At 41.6% G+C, this 21,503-nt stretch overlaps 1 protein-coding gene across 1 annotated transcript in view; it reads right to left on the bottom strand.

Moving 5' to 3' along the window:
* Positions 1-2,656: 2,656 nt before the first annotated feature.
* TCP11L2 (t-complex 11 like 2) overlaps positions 2,657-21,503 on the bottom strand; it is a 40,922-nt gene continuing 22,075 nt past the window's right edge. The window contains exons 7-10 of the mRNA XM_049626232.1: positions 12,983-13,167; positions 12,606-12,787; positions 10,023-10,195; positions 2,657-4,354 (exon numbers count right to left, since the gene is read on the bottom strand). Of these exons, the coding sequence (XP_049482189.1) occupies positions 4,113-4,354; positions 10,023-10,195; positions 12,606-12,787; positions 12,983-13,167 (782 nt within the window). The 3' untranslated portion in view covers positions 2,657-4,112. The remainder of the gene's footprint in view (positions 4,355-10,022; positions 10,196-12,605; positions 12,788-12,982; positions 13,168-21,503) is intronic.

Here is a 21,503-nt window from a genome sequence, read left to right as displayed (position 1 = left end):
ATGAAAAGAAGATTGATGGGGCTTATTTAAGAAAGCTGGAGGGACCAGAGGTAGAGATTGCTAATGCTTACCAACATATCAGCCTCTTCTTCCTTGACCCATAATCTTGCCTCCCTTGCAGTTAGATGAGTCCGCATGATAGAGTTGTGGCCAATGAACCATGAGTAAAAGTGAACAATCCTTTTCTTTCCTTATCTTCTGAGGGAATGGAGACTTTGAAGAGCTAGGGGACAGCAGTCACAGGACGGTTGGAAGTTGGGCTTCTTCTACTACTGAATGGAGTAGCGCCTCCCCCAGCCCACCACCCTACCCCTGCTTTGAACTATAATTTGAGAAATGTGGGTATATGAGGCCACTGAGATCTGGGAGCTATTCGTTTGGCAGTTCATCTACACACACACCAATAATGGTCGACTTCACATGCCGCTGCCCTTCCTTGAATCATCTTTTAGCATTATTCTCAGAGGCAATGTGGGATTGGGTGGGTGGTCACACACATTTCTCACATCCAAATTTTAAAGCCCTCACAAATGTATATTTTATGGATTTTTTTTTCTCTTTCTGCTCCTCAACAACTCTTTTCCATTTGGAAGTAATCTCTAGTTGGGTGACCTTGATGGGACCATGGGAGTCCAAGGGTCAGCTATTCACTCCTTCCATCTCCTGCAAATCAGAGCCTGGGAACTTGGACTAGATTCTTCTAACAGCTTGTTCATACCTGGGACTTTGAATCTTGAGCAAATTAGGCAAAGAAGCAAGGACAGTAGAGAAATAAATCTCTGAAGCCATAGGACTGCATCCAGCTTGGCTAGAGTCCTGCAGCTTGCATTGCCTTGGTTCCTACCCATTTTCCAAGCCTGACTCCCCAGATTAGGACGATTCCATGAGGTCCTTAATACCTATGCAGTAAGCTCCCTTTCTGCTTCAGCAGGCCTGGGTCCATTTCCATTGCTTATACCATGTGTTCACGTGCGAGTGCATATATGTATTCACACTCCACACAGAGGAATATCCCCGCACCAACAGCAAGTGTTCTTTGCCAGGGTAATCTTTCCAAAACATAATTTCCAAATACATAATTTCTAAAACACAACCCTCTCTTATTTCAAAAGATTCTGATTCTTTATCTATTTCAGGACAAACCCCCAAAATTTTAGCATAACATCCCAGAACCTTTTTACCTCTCTTGTTTCACCTCTCCTCACCTCCACTCTTCTACCATATGCTAGTCATTGGCTTGCCATTTCTCCACCCCACTATATTCACCATGCACTTGACTTATTGTGCCTTCCCCTTTCTTAGCCTCCTGGCCATTCCTGACCCATCCTGTTGTAGCTCAAGAATGATCTCCATGGAATAGAATGGGATGGTATTTACTCTAGCACTGTATGTACTTGTTTTTGTCTTTATGATACTTTGTTCACGAGTCTGTCCTTCTTCCTAGATTATAAGCTTCTTGAGGACGGTGTCTATCTAGTCATCTGTGTATCACACAACACTTAGGATACTTCTGGTCATACAGTACATGCTCAGTATGTATTTCCTGACTGACTGAGTGAACATGACCTGATCTCTGTAAGGCTCTGACAATCACCAGAACAATCATTGTAGAAGAACCACAATAAAGACTGTGCAATATTCTAGCCCTGAGCTACCAAAAGGTGGTTTAGAAAACAAAGAGGGCACCTGGGTGGCTCAGTCAGTTAAGTATCAGACTTCAACTCAGGTCATGATCTCACAGTTTGTGAGTTTGAACTGTGTGTCAGGTTCTCTGCTGTCAGCACAGTGCCCACTTCAGATCCTTTGTCCCCTCGCTCTCTGCCCCTCCCCCACTCATTCTCTCTCGCTCACCCTCGCTCTCTCAAAAAATAAAAAAATACAAAAAACAAAGAGACACTGGCTATCTTCAAATAATTTTTAATGTTTTAAAATTTAACTAGTGCACACAATACATGTTTTAGCAGAAGAATGAAAATGTGTATATGGTGTTTAATAAAATTGACATTACAAAACAAGACCATGTTAAGAAAACCTCAAAAGTAGAAGTAAACATTTAAGTAAAACAAAAAAAAGAACACAACATGCTAAGGGATATGCTTTTAAAAATCCTAATAAATGTAGTTGCCTAAATCCAGACTTGAGACATTGAGATTTACCTTGGGACTTAAAAAAGAAAGAAAGAAAAAAAAAAAAAAGCAGCAGAATGCCCTTCATTTTAAATGCATTTTTAAAAATGTCTGCACATTGTTTTCCCCCTGGCAATTGCAGTATAATCAAGTATACAAGAATACCAACTGGGTTCCAATCTGATAATAAAAAAGTACACCACTCAGTTTTCCTGTTAAGTATGTGGTTTACCTCGGAAAGCAACAAAAAGTCACACTACACATTACTTTTCCACGTCAGAACCCTCTGCCACCCACGCTCCAAAGTGAACACAATTGAAAACTACCTTGACTTAAGAGAAAATGAAAAAAAAAATTTGTTTTCAGCACCTTACGGTTTCTAAGCACAGGAATACATGGGCAGAAGGGAAATACAGGAAGAAGACAGGGGGAAATGGGTAAGACCAGTGATGTGCTCTTCAGGAAAATTCTACTCATAACAGCTGCTTAGATGGGTAGAATGGCAGATGTATATATTGGTCATTGTGAGAAAAAAAAAAAAGACTTTCAAAATTTCCTCAAGTTTTGGCAGATCCCTCCAACATGTAAAGATTGGAGATAATTTATTCACACAATCATGTCCTAGAACTTTAATTAAGTAACACCATAATGGTGGAGGTCAGAGTGAGGAAAAGGAGGTAAGGTAAAAAAGAGTACTTCCTCCTTTTGACCTCCTACCCACTCTTCCCTACCAGACTACTAAGATTCAGTGGGTCCTTAGAAAACAAAATAATCCAAAGGTGTTTTATGGGAATAAAGTACTTTCTAGATGGAGTCTGCCCAGACTGTAGTGCTTCCCTTAACATTTTCGAAGAAGTATGTAATTCTCGGACAAACAGATTTCTCCAAAACCCCAATGACAACCAGTGCCAGCTTGGCAAAGTTTTGACTTAATGCTCAAGAATGTCAAATGATAGTGATGCTTAGAAGAGCATCTTGGTCATAGCGGGGTAAGAATCTAATCAGCACAGGAGGCATTTGCTAACAAGTTATATGGTTAAAAAAATCCAAACTTCAACTATTTCGTTTTCACATGTGAACTTCACTGACAATGGGGGATCTCCTGGGGATCTCGTTTACTGTTAAGTTCCCTTCTTATTCTAAATAAACCAATTCAAACCACTCCTGCCTTACATAAAAATATTAACATCTTATATAAACCTTACCAATGGCCTGAGAAATGCAAGGACATTCACTAATAAATTTGTGCAAAACTTGTTTCTCTCAGAGAGCAGGGTAAGTTACAGGCAGAAACCAACCTCTAGAATAAAATTTTAGAAGGGATTTTTTAAAATATATTTTCACTGAATGAACAATAGAGGTTTTACCTAAAATGTGTACATAGCTTTAAAATATTTTTAATAAATTTAAATTCTAGACAAATACTGGCAATTGGTAATATAAAATGTGATTTGGTACATTTCTGGGCTTTATAAACTTACTATGTAAGTTTCTGTTACACATTAATAAAATTTAATCGTACATTTCAAATACAATTGTGCTTATGTCACATCATTTATTCAGAACATCAGTCCCCTTGGTTATTCTCATGACTTGCAACCCTTTTAAGAAGTTGTAACAAAATTAAAAATCATTAGATTTCATAGTGACAAGTGAGGAAATACAACTCCTTAAAGGTTGAATGAACAAGCCACATATAAATGCTTAAGAAAACATTTACAAGTATTATATAGGTAATATAATTAATTATAAATTGCTTTCTGTCCATTAAAAACATCTCTTTTGAACTTGAAAATGATGCATGAATAGGGTCTCTATGATGTGCATGTCTTCTGCAATGCTAATATTACTGGATTACACAAATTCAGGCTAACGCTGCACCACAAGCAGGACTGAGGATGTGCCACATCTGTAATGCCACTGGTGGAAACAGACTGGGTACCAAAGTGCTAGATTTCCAACCTCGCATCCAATGTCAGTTCCTCTTTAGTTAGCAGATGAAGCATCAGCCTTTCCCATGGCTTCCTCACCGAAGAGCAGCTTTCGAAGTATATTTGCATAAAATGGTCCATACACTTGCTTGTTGAGATTCACAATGTTTGCATATTGAGAGCCTAGCACTTCTAGCTCCTGCTGAATGATAGCAAGGCCTCCTGGCACGGGAGGCATGCATTTTTGAGGACTTGGAAGACAAAGTAGGCTTTTCATGTATAGTTGGATTCGTTTATCTGGAGAAAAATAAAATATCTTTATCTGACCCTTTATTACAGAATATGAGTTTTTAAAAGGAAATGAGAATAGTGATTATGGTAGGTAAATTGCAATTAATATTCCCAATTCTTTGCCCTCCCTGTATCCATGCCCTTTACAAGTTGGTTTTGCAGCTCTTCCATGGAAGGCTGGAGACCTCTGGAACTGAGGAGGCCTTATAGATTGTTCTGGCTGATAGAGAATGCGGTGGAAGTGTTGGTATGCTAGTTCCAGGCAGAGGCTCCAAGAGCCATGGTCCACATCTGTTCTCTCCACCCATCACTGCACGTGAACAAGCCAGGGCTGCATGAGAGACCACATTGAAGGAAGCCCAGCTGTTCCATCCGAGGCCATCCCAAACCAACCTACAGCCAACAACCTTGTCACACTTGAGAGAGTCCAGCCAAGACCAGCAGAGCAACCTAGCCAAGCCATAGCTGTCTGAATACGCCTGTGCGAGCCCCCAAGACCAGATGAACTACTCAGTTGTCCCACAGACCTGTGAGCAACACTAACTATTTGTGTTGTTTTAAAATACGGAGTTTGAAGTGGCTTGTCACACAGCAATGGCTAACTGACAAAAAAAATGCAGGACACTTTTAGAGCAAGACGGGGCCTCTTTTACAAAAACTCAATACCTAATGTCCATAATTTTAGTTATGTACACAACAGCTGAGTTTGTAAGCTAGCTCTGCCGGCTTGGCCCCACACAGTGTTTTTTTAAAAACAGAAACCATTTAAAATCAGGGGATTTCACATAGAAATCCAAACTTCTGGTTCCTCTAGAAAGATCTAGAAGTCAGGCAAACTTGGGCACCCAAAATACCACATGCCAAGGGGGACCACACTTCCAGGATTTCCCAGAACAGTCAAAGTTTACACCTGTTGTCCTGGCATAATTAACAAGAGTGCTCTAAAAAGCGTCCTGGTTTGGACAATAAATTATACGGTTACCCCACCTATGACCAACCATCTAGAGGCACCGAGGAGTGGCTGCCCCAACTGGCACTCCAGTTGGCCATCTTCTCTGTCCTCCTAATCCACTGCTTCGATGCATCTGCGTGTGAGGTGACTTTACAAAAGGATGCGAATGCATAAACAAATTGGGCTGCAACAGTATCAGGCAAATAATACCAGACCAACCAGACCCGCCACAGGCCACGCTGCCCCGAGGACTTTCTTTGGCCGTGGAAACAGAAACTTCACAAAGTAAAGTTTGCTAAGGAGAACACAGTCCACCAAATATGGACAATGATGACATGAATGAAACTCTTATCTCCAAACACTTCTCCCAAAAGTCACATATCACAACCGGATCTGACCTAGAACTCTAAGTCCCAATGTCCCATGTCCTTGTCTTAGCCAGAACTGTTTTCTCTTACTAGACTGCTCTTCCCTCTCTCCTCATCTCTGCCCAAAGGCCAAAGCATCCTTCAACGCCAAGCCTAAAGTTACCTCCTTTCCATGGCTTTCCCTAACATCTGTCAGATAATCATGCTATATTACTGTTACTTGGGAACGTGTGTCTCTCTCCCTTCTTAGATGGGGAGCCCTCTGAGGGTGAGGGATCTTTATATCCCTGGTCTGGCATATGGCAGGCACATCACAGATGCTAACTGAGTCGAGGTGAGAATGAAATGAAAAATCTCCGTAAAGGTGAATACACCCAATTGAAAACAACAGAGTCAGGGAAGACCGGGGTGGGCGAAGGCAATCAAAGAGGACTTGGTCTGACCTGTAATTTGTCAACAAGAAGAAACCATTCGTGTATCACTTGCATAATTGAAAATCACTTCAAAAAAAACGGAGATGGCTCCAAGCATGCAAATAGTCTCCATGGCAGGTAATCTATAAATAATTTTTATCTGGTTTCCATACACATTTGAAAAAAACCTGGCTTGAAAGAAAACTTTTCTAATTATCTTTATAAAAGGCTAAGAACACAGTGGGAGCTGTATCCCATTGTAAATAAAGAGCGCATCACTCAAGAACAAAAGAGGGCAGACTATGGGTATTGGGAACAGGGGAGGAAATCCATGGCCGACTGGTCCTTCTTATGTACCCAGGATTCCTCTGAGTGCTTAATTTACTCCAGCTCTTCTGCAAGCAGAAAATTAAGGGTCAGTTGGGTAATAAATTTCCTGTTAGACCTAAGTCTTAGAAGCCCAGGTCTGTTTTCAACACAGATAGAGTCCGAACACCTTCCTGAAAGATTGCTGAAAGAGTAAGACTCTTTCAAAATTGTTGTTATGCTGACAAGTGGCTCTGTCTCCTCTATGGACGAGTCAGTTTTGAGGCCAAGACGAAAATGACAGAAGCGTCTGTCCACTTAGGAGCAGCCAAACCAAGTCCCTGCCAAAGGCGTGCCCTTGGCTTCCAGGATTGAAGAAGAGACCTTGACGTGAGTCAGCTGAGTTGCTAGGCGATGATACTTTGAGGTTAAAAAATGCTTTCATTTTTTATGAAAAATGCAAAAGAGCATTTGCAAAAGAGCAGGAAAGTTGGACTGGGGATAGCTGAGTGGAAAAAAAAGGTGCTTTACTGGATATTAAGAGGCCACCGTGGGGTGGGGCCATCCAGCTGGGGCATCCCAGCTTCCCTCTCCCTTCTGAAACTACAAGTACTTCCCTTATCCAAAGCAAGGGCACAAAGGACACCTGGATGCTTTGGCCATCATGCCAACCAGTAGCAGGGCTCCAGTTCTGACTGGAGTGCCCTCCAGGAGTAGTTAAGAATATGAGCTCCAGAGTAAGACTGGCTCAGGGAGAGTCCCTAGTCTGCAACCAGCTGGTTACATGAGAGACATTCACCCAGTCTCAGTCCCCAGTGCCCTCACCCCTTCCACAAAACAACTGGATCCTTGAACATGGGGATGAAAGGCACTGACCCTCCCCCACCATGGAGTCAAAACTAGGCATCTAACTTTTGACTCCCCAAAAGCCCAACTACTAATAGCCTACTGTTGACCAGAAACTTTACTGATAACATAGTTGACTAACATGTATTTTGTATATGTATTATACACTTTGTTCTTACAATAAAATAAGCTGGAGAATAGAAAATGTTAAGAAAATCCTAAGGGAGGGGTGCCTGAGTGGCTCAGGCGGTTAAGCGTCCAACTTCGGTTCAGGTCATGATCTCACGGTTTGTGAGTTTGAGCCCCGCGTCGGGCTCTGTGCTGACAGCTCAGGGCCTGGAGCCCGCTTCGGATTCTGTGTCTCCCTCTGTCTGCCCCTCCGCTGCTTGCACTCTGTCTCTAGCATTGTCTCAAAAATAAATAAACATTTTTAAAAAGTTTATAAAAAAAGAAAATCCTAAGGGAGAGAAAATACATTTCCAGTGCTGTACTGTATTTATTAAAGAAAATTTGTATGCAAGGGGGCCTGCTCAGTTCGAACGTGTGTTGTTCAAGGGTCAACTGTACTTATGAAATGTCATCTCTGAGTCCAGCCTGGTACAGGGATACAGCAGAGGAGAGACATGCGTCCCACCCTCACGAGGCCTGCACACCAGTGGGGGCTAGCAGCACGTGGAAGAGACTGCAGACAGCCTGCCCCTCTTCCTCCCAGGAACACAATCTCCCAGGTATTGGCTGTTCTGCTGGAGACCACGGGCTGTGAGGACAGACACGAGTTGGCGGGGAAGGGCTCAGCCACAGGTGGCTGCGGCTATGCTGTGCCTGTCACTGCCGTCCACAGTCACCTCCCAGTAGCCCACGGTGCTGCTCCCCAGCACTGCTCCTTTCTGGGGAGGGGTTGAAGCCTTGAGCTTTAAGGGGCCTAGATCCCAGCATTCTATGTCCCTAGTGGGTAAGGATGAGAGAAACTATGTGAGAGCCTCAAATAAATAATAACAAGTATTTGTGTGCTTAGGGAAGTCAGTGTTGTACTTTGAAAACTTGCAAATTAGTCCTAGAATGTTAGTATGCTCCCATTCTGTGCTCTTTTCCTCCTTCTGGTCTTTGTTCTTCACTCTCTGTAGCAGACACTTGCTTTGTGCCCCACATCATCCTCTCCCCCCTCCTTATGGCCATAGCACCTGGATTCTGTTTGGGGGAAATCATCTCTTCCCTACTCTCAGACCAGGTGTTACAAGGAAAGTGGACTCACTCTGGTTCTAGGAAATGAACACACGTCTCAGGCTCAAGTTCCTTCCCCTCCGACCACCGTGACGGATTCAAGAACATGACATGATGTACAGTCATGACAAATAGAGCTAATGAGACTCATTTCTGGGGTCATTCTTTGAGTTAACAGGGAAGCGAACACCTTGTTTTTCTCTGGACTCCAAGGTGGAAAGATGCAGGCTAGAGCTGAAGGTGTCTTGCTAGGATGGAAAGAGTCTATCTGTGAAGACAGCCAGCCCGAAGGGGGTAGTGCGGAGGGATGGAGGTGGGGAAATCAATGCCAGTGACACAGCCTGAGCTCCGACTGAGCTGTATAGGTAGCCAGTCCTGCTCTGCTCTTGTTGGTTATATGAGACAATACACTTCCTTCTTGCTCAAGCTAGTTCACTTCTGTCACAGGTCACAGAAAGAGTCCTCACTGATGCGTTCTCCATTTTCCCAACTCACCAACACGATCTGACACTGAAATAGTCACTTGCCTGGCAATCAAGTACCAAAAAAAAAAAAAAGGCCCAAATCATGCCTGCCAGCTCCATAGCCTCTTTACTCATTTACTCATTGTCTCTTTCAAGCCTGACCCCAAAAAGAGGCCTCAGCTCACTTAGCCTAGCTCACAGAAGAACTGGTACCTGCTTTCTGTGAACATATTGCTAGGTTTGGATTGCTGCACTGATCTAGGATTTTAACACTACTGGTAGCATTATGTTATTTTCTCCATAAAAATCTATTGGCTAGGAATTTACCCAAGGGATACAGGAGTACTGATGCATAGGGGCACTTGTACCCCAATGTTTATAGCAGCACTCTCAACAATAGCCAAATTATGGAAAGAGCCTAAATGTCCATCAACTGATGAATGGATAAAGAAATTGTGGTTTATATACACAATGGAATACTACGTGGCAATGAGAAAGAATGAAATATGGCCTTTTGTAGCAATGTGGATGGAACTGGAGAGTGTGATGCTAAGTGAAATAAGCCATACAGAGAAAGACAGATACCATATGGTTTCACTCTTATGTGGATCCTGAGAAACTTAACAGAAACCCATGGGGGAGGGGAAGGGAAAAAAAAAAAGAGGTTAGAGTGGAAGAGAGCCAAAGCATAAGAGACTCTTAAAAACTGAGAACAAACTGAGGGTTGATGGGGTGGGAGGGTGGGGAGGGTGGGTGATGGGTATTGAGGAGGGCACCTATTGGGATGAGCACTGGGTGTTGTATGGAAACCGATTTGACAATAAATTTCATATATTGAAAAAAAAATCTATTGGCTGGATAGTAAGATAGAAGGCCCTAGAACAACCCCCCCCCCACTCTATTACATATACGCGCAGAAGAAGCAGTGAGTCCCAAACCTTTGAAAGTACAAATTCCTTATTTATATTTTTAATATGTATTCTCCCAAAGGAATGGGTAATCTGTTTATGCCTAAAACGTAACGGACACTTGACACTAGTCAAAACCATAAAGTTAAAGCAAATTGGAATTGAAGTAGAAACCAATAAAAACATGAGGACCCACCAATCAAGGACCAGATAGGATTGTCCTCCTCTTCAATGCTTGAAAATTGACCTGTAAGATTAGCTTGGACCTCAGCATTTAAAATGGATAAACCTCTCTCCACCAGGGCCTTGTTAACCTCAACACAAGTCTGAACACCGATAGAATTCAGGACTTCCTTCAAGTTAAAGGTCCTAAAAAACAAAACAAAATTGCATCAGTAACACTTTTTCTGTTCATCAGTTTTTATTTATTTTTAATATACCAACTTGTTTCAAATGTCCATCACTTTCATTTATACAGACAATAAGTACTTCCATTAGCACGAACTTAGAATATGGTAACTTCTCCTAAACACCCACCTTTGTATGCAGCAGATTTTTTAAATGGTTAAAGCACTCAATTCTGTAGGTAGTGTTTAGTTGGGAAAGCATTCAGAAAAGTGTGGTCCCTGAAAAGAAGTCTGCATCCTCATTTTCATGCAGGACCATCAAAAAGGAAAAGAAATTACCTATTTACTCCTTAGAATAAACACTGGGGTCTGAGTGGATTTATTCATAGATTTGTTGTTGTTAAACCTATGCTTATACAATGAGGTAAAGTCAATTCCTTTATCCATGCCTGAACAGTGCATCTATAACACCAATCAAAAACAAGAAATGAAGATATTCAGAGATTAATACCATAATGACAAATTACCTAAAATTCTTGACCTCTCATGATCAAAGATAAGAAGCTCCTTCCTACTGTTACTTTCAAGTAACCAATCAAAAATCCCAAATACATAGAGTCCAGAAAATCATAAACAGTAATTGGTAGGGGGTTACTTAAAAAGTAAAAAAAAAAAAAAAAGAGGTAATGAGAAAGGGCATGTGTTGGATCCACACTATTGAGGAATGATCATTAAAAATGGTCTCTTGCTGTCCAGAAATGGTCTTTGTTTTTTTATTTTTTAAGAGAGAGAGAGAGCATGAGAGAATGCAAGTGAGGTAAGGGCAGAGGGAGAAGGAGCGAGAGAATCCCAAGCAGGCTCCACATGCAGCATGGAGGCCTGTTGCAGGGCTCAATCTCACAACCATGAGATCATGACCTGAGCTGAAATCAAGGGCTGGATGCTCAAGCAAGTGAGCCACCCAGTCGCCCCTAGAAAAGGTCTTTAAGATAACTACATGCAAAGTTGGAATTAAAGGGTGAGAGAACGGGGGTGGAGGTGGGAGATTCAACAAAACAAAGCGATCAGAGAGGCAAAGCATGTATACAGGAGATGCTTTGACAACAGACCATTAACAGTGAACATTGTCCAAGTACTTACCATGGGCCAGACACCTCCCTAAGTACTTCACAAGGAATCATCTTAATGTCTCACATTTGTAAGCAGTCACAGTTATCTCTTTTTACAAATGAGAAAACGAGGCTCAGAGTGTTTTGGGAACTTGCTCAAGGGCACCTAACAAGTCAATAGCAGAGCTTGGACTTAAACTCTGGTCTGTCTGACCTGAAGCCTGACTTCTCAGTAACCACTTTGCTATATGCTTTATATTAATACTTGAGCAGCATTGTGGGTTCTCGAATAAATAAAAATTCCTGGAAAGTAAGTTACCCGGTATGGGGAAATGCCAAGGTAAGACCAGCTGCAAGCCCAGAGGAGGTTTCTCTTCATTACAGGTCTTGGGTCCTGGAATGTGAAGTAAATGAGCCTGGATGCTTAGCACAGAAGCAGCAGAAAGGGCAGGGCCTTGGTTTCCCCTTTCCTCACTATGCAGCTAAGGTAAATCTTTCTCTCTCTGAGAACTCTGGATGCTGTAACCACTCGGGCTCCTTTTGGCTCTTGATATTCTGGGATTTTATCAGGTAATTTACGTGCTTTCTGAGTAATGGGCAGCAGGATAGGTGCATCTCCCTTCAAAGACAGGAAGGAAGAACGTAAGGCCTTGAAAACACCGGAAAGGGAAACCAGCAGGAGGAGCTGACCCATATCAGACCCATGAAAACATGTGATCATTGACTAAGACTAGGAATTTTCTGACTTGGATAGGATTCCCACCAGGATGATCTAAATGCAAAATCTAAATGGAATCCTAGTGTTCAGTGAAGGTTTGACACTGGGAAATGAATTTAGCGAAAACAAGTCCTTCCCTGGACTTGTGTAGTGTCTCTGAAGGACAGGAGGTCACTACTCCTGAAGACTTTACAGCAGGCTGGATCAGTGAAGTCGGTAACCATTTCACTGCAGAAAGACGACGGAGTCAGAACTGAATAGGAAAGCCTCCCTGATAGGGCCTTCTGAACACTGAGCTCGGAATTCTGGTTTCTGTGGGTTTGGTTCACAGCGCTGTCAAAGAAGAGCTCTTGTCCATGCCCGTCCCAAGTGGAAACGGGACACTCACCCTGGCACTTGTCATGGAAAGGACCTCTCCCTCCCCTATGAAAGGACATCGAAGCCTTCAGAGATATCAAAAGAAATTCTAGAAAAAGAAGTTGTAAGATAAGCTTCCCTAAAGCACAGTCCTGAATATCACACGCAGACGTCCAGGGTCATGTGCCATCTCTGAAACACGTGCAGAGCCTTAAGACGGGGATGAGCAGATAAAAATTGGAACTTACTCTTTGTTCATGCCTTCGAGTAGAACAGCTGAAATCCTTTTTAACCTGTTTGCAAGCTCAGGAAGGCCTTCTGTAAGAGCACCCACCATATTGTTGGTAATTAGGGACAGGCAGGCAATAATTTTCAATTGATTCAGCTTTTCTGTCAGTTCCTGAAGACGTGCTCCATCTGTCATGAGTGTCTAGCATATTTATTTTAAATGTAAAAATAGAAAGGGAAGCTCAATACCATGAAAATGTAAAACAAGCAATGTTACATCCAAACTCCCATTTCATCTGATTTCAGGAAAGTCATTAAACCACACGCAACACTAGACAGACTAGCTTAAGAATTAAAATATTGGAAGACTTGAGGGAAGAAAAAAAAAATCACTCACCTCTGGTAATTCTTTCTTCTGATAATCCCACTGCAACAGTTTTAAATAACTGTTATTTAGCACCAGTGTAGGGCTCAGGCTTGGCTTAGAGCTATTTTCAGCCCCAGGAGTTAAAGCCGTCTCAGAAAGAGAAAGCAGTTCATTTACAGATTCTTTTATCCATCCTGTAGTTTGATCAAGAGCACCTGAAAGTGAAGAGGCCACATTATTTGTCCTACAGCTGACAGATCCCTCCACGTGTGCATTCTACATGACAGACGTTGCGTTAGGAAGTGGCCATGAATGAAAAGGCAGGCGCAGCCCTTGAGGAACTTAGAGTCCAGATGGGGAGACGGAGCTGTGAACTAACGATTACAGCAGACATGATAAATGCTAGAAGGCACATGGAAGTGGAGAGAGCAGAGGTTGTCCGGGACAGACTCTAAGGAAGAGCTCTGGACTGACGCCTGAAGATACAAGACAGAGGACAGAGCTGTCACTCCAGGACAGGCGAATGGCCCATACAAAACCCCAGAAAAGTGACAGAATATGGCATATTCTGGATGCTACAGGCAAATCTGATTGCTGGTCCACAGAAAACCAGGGGGAAGAGACTGGTAGCACGTGGTATTGGATGGGCAGGCAGGAGCCAACTCACACGCAATCTTGAATTTTGTGCAGAGAAGGTATTTAGACTAAAGGCATTGATTATTAAACATGTTTGGGTCCTGGACCCCCTGAGTGATTTAGAGCTATGCCTTTCCCAAAATGCACATGCATGCACTTTACTTTCAACCCAGTTCTAAGGTTTCCCAGTAGAAACAATTGGCTTTTTATACCACATGTCTTATAACACTGTATATTTAGTAGAATTTATAAGGTGGAAACTGCTTTAAAAAAAAAATGCAGTATGAACACAGGTGTGGATTTTTTCTTTTAAAGCACCAGAGAATGAAATAAAGAATAATGACCCCGAAATTCTTCCTCAGACCCAGCGCCTGAACTGAGGTAATTTATGAGCAGCTGTGTTTGCCACACTAGAACACCACCACCCCAGAACTTTGCAACTTTGTGTCTCCTCAGTTGGCAACCGTTCTGGGTTTTTCAAATTCTGTTCATAAAGATATAAAAGACATGCAGTCTTTTATTTAAAAGATATCCAAGGAGGGGGGGGGGCGGTTGAGAGAGAGAGAGGAAATCTTCATGGGTATAGTTACAATGTGGCATTAATAAGCATTTATACTGCACTCTTAATCATTTACAGCTGACACATTTAAAAGCCCTTTTAGTTATCTCAAACAAAAGCAACAGTGTACCGTAGTGCTTCCCAAATCGTGGCTGATTTTAGAATCACCTGGGGAGCTCTAAAAAGAAAACAAAAAAGATCTTGCACACAGCTCCTGGAGATTCTGATTTAATCATTCTGAGATGGGGCTCAGGCATCGGTGTTTAAACACCTCAGGTGACCTAGTCCACCGCCAGAATGGAGTATGACTGGTAAAACAGAAAGGACATGAGTTTAGAGTGAAGCATCATCAGCTTTCCTCTAAGGGATCTGCTGAGTTATCACTCCCACAAGCTAGTACACAGACCATTCTATGTGGCTCCAAAAGCAAGGTCAAGCCCAGGAGACACTTGTAACCTTGGTTTTTCATGTGGGCAGTAATTCTCTCCACTTACTCATTTATCCAATGATAACTGAGCACCTACTATACACTAGGTACCGTACTTAATGTCAGGGATTCACAGATGAGTGAACATGTTCCCTGCACCCAAGAAGCTCTTAGTCTACTAGGAGGGAGGAACATAAGAACAAGCAATGGCTTTACAGGCACATTTGCCTAAGAATTTCCCAGGATCCATGGAGGCCCAGGCACACAGCACCTGACTTCACTTTCCACCAATACACGGTGGGTGCTCAAAAACCTCTGCTCTCTGTGTCTGGCGTGAGAGACCCAGTAGGTTTCCAATTTATTTCAGCATCTCTGGAAGTAACCGTGGCTTAGGGAATGGCTCAATCTCCTTCAGACTGACAAATTGATTGGTCTTCCAGGCCTGAAGCGATCTTTCCTTTCCCACCGTCATCCAGTAAAATGTTTACTAATGCCCACAGTGCAAGGTGTTTCTTGTAAACTCAGAAAGCAGAAAAGGGAATACTTCTCAATTCATTTTATGAGGCCAGCTTTGCCCTGATACCAAAACCAGGCAAAGGCATTACAAGAAAATTACAGAATGATTTCTTTCTAAAAATATAGATGCAAAAATCCTTAAGAAAGCACTAGCAAGGTAAAGTATTAGTAAGGCAAAGTAATACACCACGAATAAGGGGTGGGATAAACATCTCAGGATTGCAAACTTGGTTTAACATTAGAAAAATATTGGGGGCGCCTGGGTGGCTCAGTCGGATGAGCATCTGACTCGATTTTGGCTTAGGACATGATCTCACAGTTTCGTGAGATCTCTGCACTGAGCCTGCTTGGGATTCTCTCTCCCCCCCTCTCTCTCTGCCCCTCCCCAACTCGCGCTCTCTCTCTCTCTCAAAATAAATAAACAAACTTTAAAAACAAGAAAAATATCAATCACTGTAATTCAGCACATTATCATAATAAAGGAGAAAAAATGATCACTTCAGCATACAGAAACAGCATGTGACCAAATTTAACATGGGACCTATTTAGATAAAAGTTCTCAGCAAACTAGAAATAGAGCTTCCTCAATACAGAAAAGGACATCTATGAGAAGCTGCAGCTGACATGGCTTAAGTATGACATATATCATACTTAAGAGTCAAACGATGAACATTCTTCGCCTAGAAAAGCAAAGATGCCCTCTCTCAAGACTACTATTGCACATCTGATTGGATGTCCTAGTCAGTGCAATAAGGCAAGAAAAAGAAATAAAAGGCACACAGGTTTTTAAAAAGAAGTAAAGCTGTCTTTATTTGCAGGCAGTGTGATTATAGATACAGAAAACCCTAAGGAATATTCCAAAAAAACTACTAGAATTAAGAAGTGAATTTAGCAAGTTCTCAGCATGCAAAGTGCATATTCAAAAGCCAATTACATTTCTATATACTAGAAAATAAAAATCTTACAAAATACCATCTATAACACCATCAAAGAACATAAAATAAATGAGATTAAATTTCACAAAGTAAGTACAAGACTGGTACACAAAAACTAAAATGTATTGCTGAAACAGGGGCACCTGGCTGGCTCAGTCAGTTGGGCGTCCGACTTCAGCTCAGGTCATGATCTCACGGTTCGTGAGCTCAAGCCCCGCATCGGGCTCTGTGCTGACAGCTCGGAGCCTGGAGCCTGCTTCCGATTCTATACCTCCCTCTCTCTCTGTCTCTCTGCCCCTCCCCCGCTCTCACTCTGTGTCTCTCTCTCTCTCAAAAATAAACATTAAAAAAATTTGTTTTTAAAATAAAAAATAAAATGTATTGCTGAAACAAATTAGATTTGAGATACCTAGTTCACAAACTAGTAGGCTCACTATTATTAACTCACTATTATGACTCACTATTATGTCAATTCAACATAATTCCAGTCACCATCCCAGCTGGCAGTTTTGCAGAGACTGATAAACTAGTTAAAAAAGCATATGGAAATTCAAAGGACCTGTAATAGACAAAACAATTTTGAAAAAGAAGAACAAAGATGGACCTCTAACACTGCCTGATTTCAAGGCTTAGCCTCAGTATCAGGATTGTGTAGTACTGGCTAGGAGAAAACATATAGATCAACAGAATAGGATAGAATCCAATTAAAAAAAAAAATGAAGTAGGGGCGCCTGGGTGGCTCAGTCGGTTAAGCCGCCGACTTCGGCTCAGGTCACGATCTCGCAGTCCGTGAGTTTGAGCCCCGCGTCGGGCTCTGTGCTGACAGCTCAGAGCCTGGAGCCTGTTTCAGATTCTGTGTCTCTCTCTCTCTGACCCTCCCCCGTTCATGCTCTGTCTCTCTCTGTCTCAAAAATAAATAAACGTTAAAAAAAACAATTAAAAAAAAAAAAAGAAGTAAAGGGGCGCCTGGATGGCTCAGTTGGTGAAGCATCGACTCTTGATTTCGGCTCAGGTCATGATCTCACCATTCGTGGGAGAGAGTCCCATATCAGGCTCTGTACTGATAGAGCAGAACCTGCTTGGGATTTCTCTCTCTCCCTCTTTCTCTGTCCCTCCTGTGTGCATACTCTCTCTCTCAAACAAACATTTAAAAAAGTGATATGTGCTACAACATAGGTAAATCTTGAATATACTATACTGAGAGAAGTCAGACACAAAAAAGCCACACATTGTATGATGTGATTTATATGAAATGTCCATAATTGGCAAATCCAGAGATTAGAGACAGAAAGTAGTCCAGTGGTTGTCAAAGGCTAAGGGAAGGGAGGAATGGGAAGCTGGTAGTGAGTATGGGGTTTCTTCATAAGGTGATGAAAATCTTTTGGAATTAAATACTGATGACGGTTGTATAACCTTATGCTAAAAACCACTGAATTAAACACTTTAAAAAATTAATGTTATGGTATGCAAATTATACCTCAATTAAAAAAAAGAATAAAGAGTTTAGAAACAGACCCACAAATGTATAGTCAATTGATTCTCAACAAAGTTGCCAAAGCAGTTAAGAGAGAAAAGATAGTCTTTTTCCAGTAAATGGTGCTAGAAGTAGATACACCTATGGAAAAATGTGAACCTTGAAATATATTACCTTGAAATGATTCCTAAGCCTAAAACTATAGACCTTCTAGAAGAAAATATTCAAAAAAATCTTTATGACCTTGGGATCCCTAAAGATTTTGTAGACAAACCGTTAAATCCACAAATAAAATAAAATGTTATAATTTGGACTTCGTCAAAATTAAAAACTTCTCTTTTTTCAAAGGTTAGTGTTAAGAAGATGAAAAAGGCAAGCCACACACAGATGGGGGAAATTTTCACAACACATACATATATCTGACAAAGGATTTGTTTCCAGAATATATTGAGAGCTCTTCAATTCAATAAGAAGACAACCAAATTTAAAAACGGGGCAAAAGATTTGAATGGACACTTCACATAAAAAAATAAATGGCTATTTGCATGTGAAAAGATGCTCAACATCATTCATCATCCGTGAAATGTATCTTAGAACCACAATGAGATACTACTTTCACACCCTCTATAAAGGGTCAAATTTAAGAGACTGATAATACCTAGTGTTGGTGAAAATGTAAAGCAAGTTGGAACTATCATACATTGATGGCGAGTATAAAACAGTACAACCACTTTGGAAAATAACTACAAGTTTCTTATAAAGTTAACCACATATTTAACATAATGACCCAGCCATTCAACTCCTAGGTGTTTACACAAGAGAAATGGAAACATGTGCACACACAAAGACTGGTACACAAATGTTCACAGCAGCTTTATTCATAGTAGCCTAGGACCAGAAACAATGCAAATGTCCATCAACAGGTACATGGACAAAGTATGGTATAATCATATAACAGGATACTTCTCAGTAATATAAACTATTGATACATACACAACATGGATGAATCTCAAACATCTTACTAGTTTAGTAAAAGAAGTTGGAGAAGAAAGTGAACACAGAGTGTCGTTCCATTTAATATGAAGTTCTAAAAGAGGCGAAGCTGATCTACAATAATGAAAGTTTTATCAGTGTCTACCTTTATGGGGGAGGTTGACTACAAGGGTTAAGAGGATTCTTTTTGAATGACAGAAATGTTTTATATCTTGTTTGTAGTTGTAGTTATAGGGGCATATTCTTTTGTCAAAACTCAGAACTACACACTTAAAGTGGGCACATTTTTTATTGCATGAATAGCATACTCCAATGAAGTTTAAAAAAGGGATACAGGTTATGGATTGGCCAACTAAGTCACTGAATCTAACCCTAGTAAACGCAGGCTGAAGTCGCATACAGCTTCATCAACACTAAACACACATACAAATATTTACATTATGTAAGAGCCATTGATTGTGCTATTTAGTACTAGAAATAGTAGTCAGGGGAATGTCCTGTAAAACCTCCCCGTTGAGTATGAATGAGTTTAGTATTTGAGTCTTCCAAGATGAATGTATCGAGCGTAGTCATATATAGATTCTTCAAGGAATACAATTCCTTGAAGTCTGCTGACTTCTAATATGGTAGCTAAGCATGAAATGTGGTACCTGAGATTGAACTCTGAGTGACCCCTAAAAAGGCAACAACTCCACATCCTGGATTTGGGGGATGGCCTGTACAATTCTGAGCAGGCAGTATTCACATAAACTAAGAGAATGGTGCAGAATATGTGAATGGGAGCCCCGATGTTGTGCAAAGATCGCTCCCCTTTTCAGTATTCTGGAAAATATTCAGATGAACTACCCTGATTTTCAGTTAGAAGAATATAGTTCCCTTATCCATGGCACCCGCTCTTTTATGCCTATCAACACCTCACCTCCCTTCTTTTGGTACTGATTTCTTTCTTTCTTTTTTTAAGTAGGCTCCACACCCAACATGGGGCTTGAACTCACAACCTCCAGATCAAAAGTCACATGCTCTGCAGACTGAGACAACCAGGTGTCCCTTGGTACTGATTTCTTTGAGAAATCATTTTCCCTCTTTCCATGCTTTCTTTTGTGAATATCAATTAAGAGGCCCCTGACCAGGAAAGCCCCCTGACCCCCTGGGGTTGGCCTAGCAGAATCACATGCCCATCAGACTTTCCTGGGACCTGAAGGGTGACTATAGCATTCGAGGATGGGCCATTTTATTTTCTTTCTTTCTTTTATTTTTAATTTTTTTAATGTTTATTTATTTTTGACAGACACACACACACACACACACACACACACACACACACACACAGTGTGAGTGGGGGAGGGGCAGAGAGAGAGGGAGACACGGAATCTGAAGCAGCCTCCAGGCTCAGCACAGAGCCTGACTTGGGGCTCAAACCCACAAACCACGAGATCATGACCAGAGCTGAAATTGGACACCTAACCCACTGAGTCACCCAGGCGCCCCAAGGATAGCCCATTTTAAAGTACACATTAACGGTTCTGATGATGGAGCTGGGAACTTTCCCTTATTTTTTCCTGCCCAGGTTCCTGATGCTCTCCTGGTTTCTGGCCTTGTTCAGGCTCAGGTATTTTAGCTTTTTTTGTGAACTGCCCCCGTCCTTCCATTCACTTCCTTTTTTGCCAAGTCAGCCAGAGTTAGTTTCTGTTGCTTGCCATACAACCCAGTTGATGTAACACAAAAGTGAAAAATCCAAAGAAAGCAGCCAAAGCAGCAGCTTGGTTAAATCTTGGCTTGGATGTGGGAGACTTGGCTTCCAGTCCTCGCTCCCCTACTTATTAGGAGCTCTTGTGTTTGGGCAGGCCATCGCTCAGCATCAGTTGGCTCATCTTCAGAATGTTCCGTTAGTAGTCCTTGACTGCCTTGTGTGCCAGGCAAAGACAATCACAATGCAGTTTCATGGGTTTTTGAAAAATATTTATGTCTCGTAGGATTTTTGAAAGAATCACATGAAATGAAGTTCTATGAGAATATTTTATCAGATATAAGATATTATCTAAATAAATAAAAACCTTTTCTTGCTGAGTATCTTAGAAATTACCTGTGGTCTGGCCCCCTCGGGGTAATCTGTTACTCTTTCCACAGGTAATTTAGTTGTTGGACCTGATGTGGTCATCTTGTTGATGTTGTACATGTGACCAATCAGTGCCTAAGACTTGTAAATCAGGCAATTACATAAAATCTCTCTGTTGGCAAAATAAAATCTTTTCTGAAATCAGTTCAGAAATCTACAGTACTCCTATTAACTTTCCAATAATTATTTTATAAAAATCACATACACACAAAAATCCAACTCTTCTGTCCTTTTGCATGTGCCTGTGAGGCTCTTATTTTGATATTAGGGCACAGTGGCCGACTTTTGGCAAAGTGACTTGAGGATATAATTAACAGCTGACATACACTCTGCTTCCTGGACTCTTGATTTCTCTGGGAACATATTTAGAGCTGGGCAATAATGACCTATATGCACAATTGGATATATTCTATTCTTAAATCTCTGGAAATATCCAAGTCAATGTGAAACGTACAAATGCAGGTCACTAAGCCTGAGTTTGTTTTTTTTTTTATTAAAAAATTTTTTTTTCAACGTTTCTTATTTATTTTTGGGACAGAGAGAGACAGAGCATGAACGGGGGAGGGGCAGAGAGAGAGGGAGACACAGAATCGGAAACAGGCTCCAGGCTCCGAGCCATCAGCCCAGAGCCTGACGCGCGGCTCGAACTCACGGACCGCGAGATCGTGACCTGGCTGAAGTCGGACGCCCAACCGACTGTGCCACCCAGGCGCCCCACTAAGCCTGAGTTTTAAGGACAGAAACAAATCATTTAAGATGATCAAAACTGTCATTCAACCCAATATTAAGGAATTCACTCCAAATGACAAGCTATCTTGATTCGAGACATGGAGACATTTGCACACACCTGTACACACACATGTACACAGGCACACAAATGAAACCAACCAATAAC

The sequence above is a fragment of the Panthera uncia genome, chromosome B4 (genome assembly GCF_023721935.1).
Source record: "Panthera uncia isolate 11264 chromosome B4, Puncia_PCG_1.0, whole genome shotgun sequence".
Lineage (NCBI taxonomy): Eukaryota > Metazoa > Chordata > Mammalia > Carnivora > Felidae > Panthera > Panthera uncia.
This window is presented reverse-complemented; position numbering and strand designations above follow the sequence as displayed.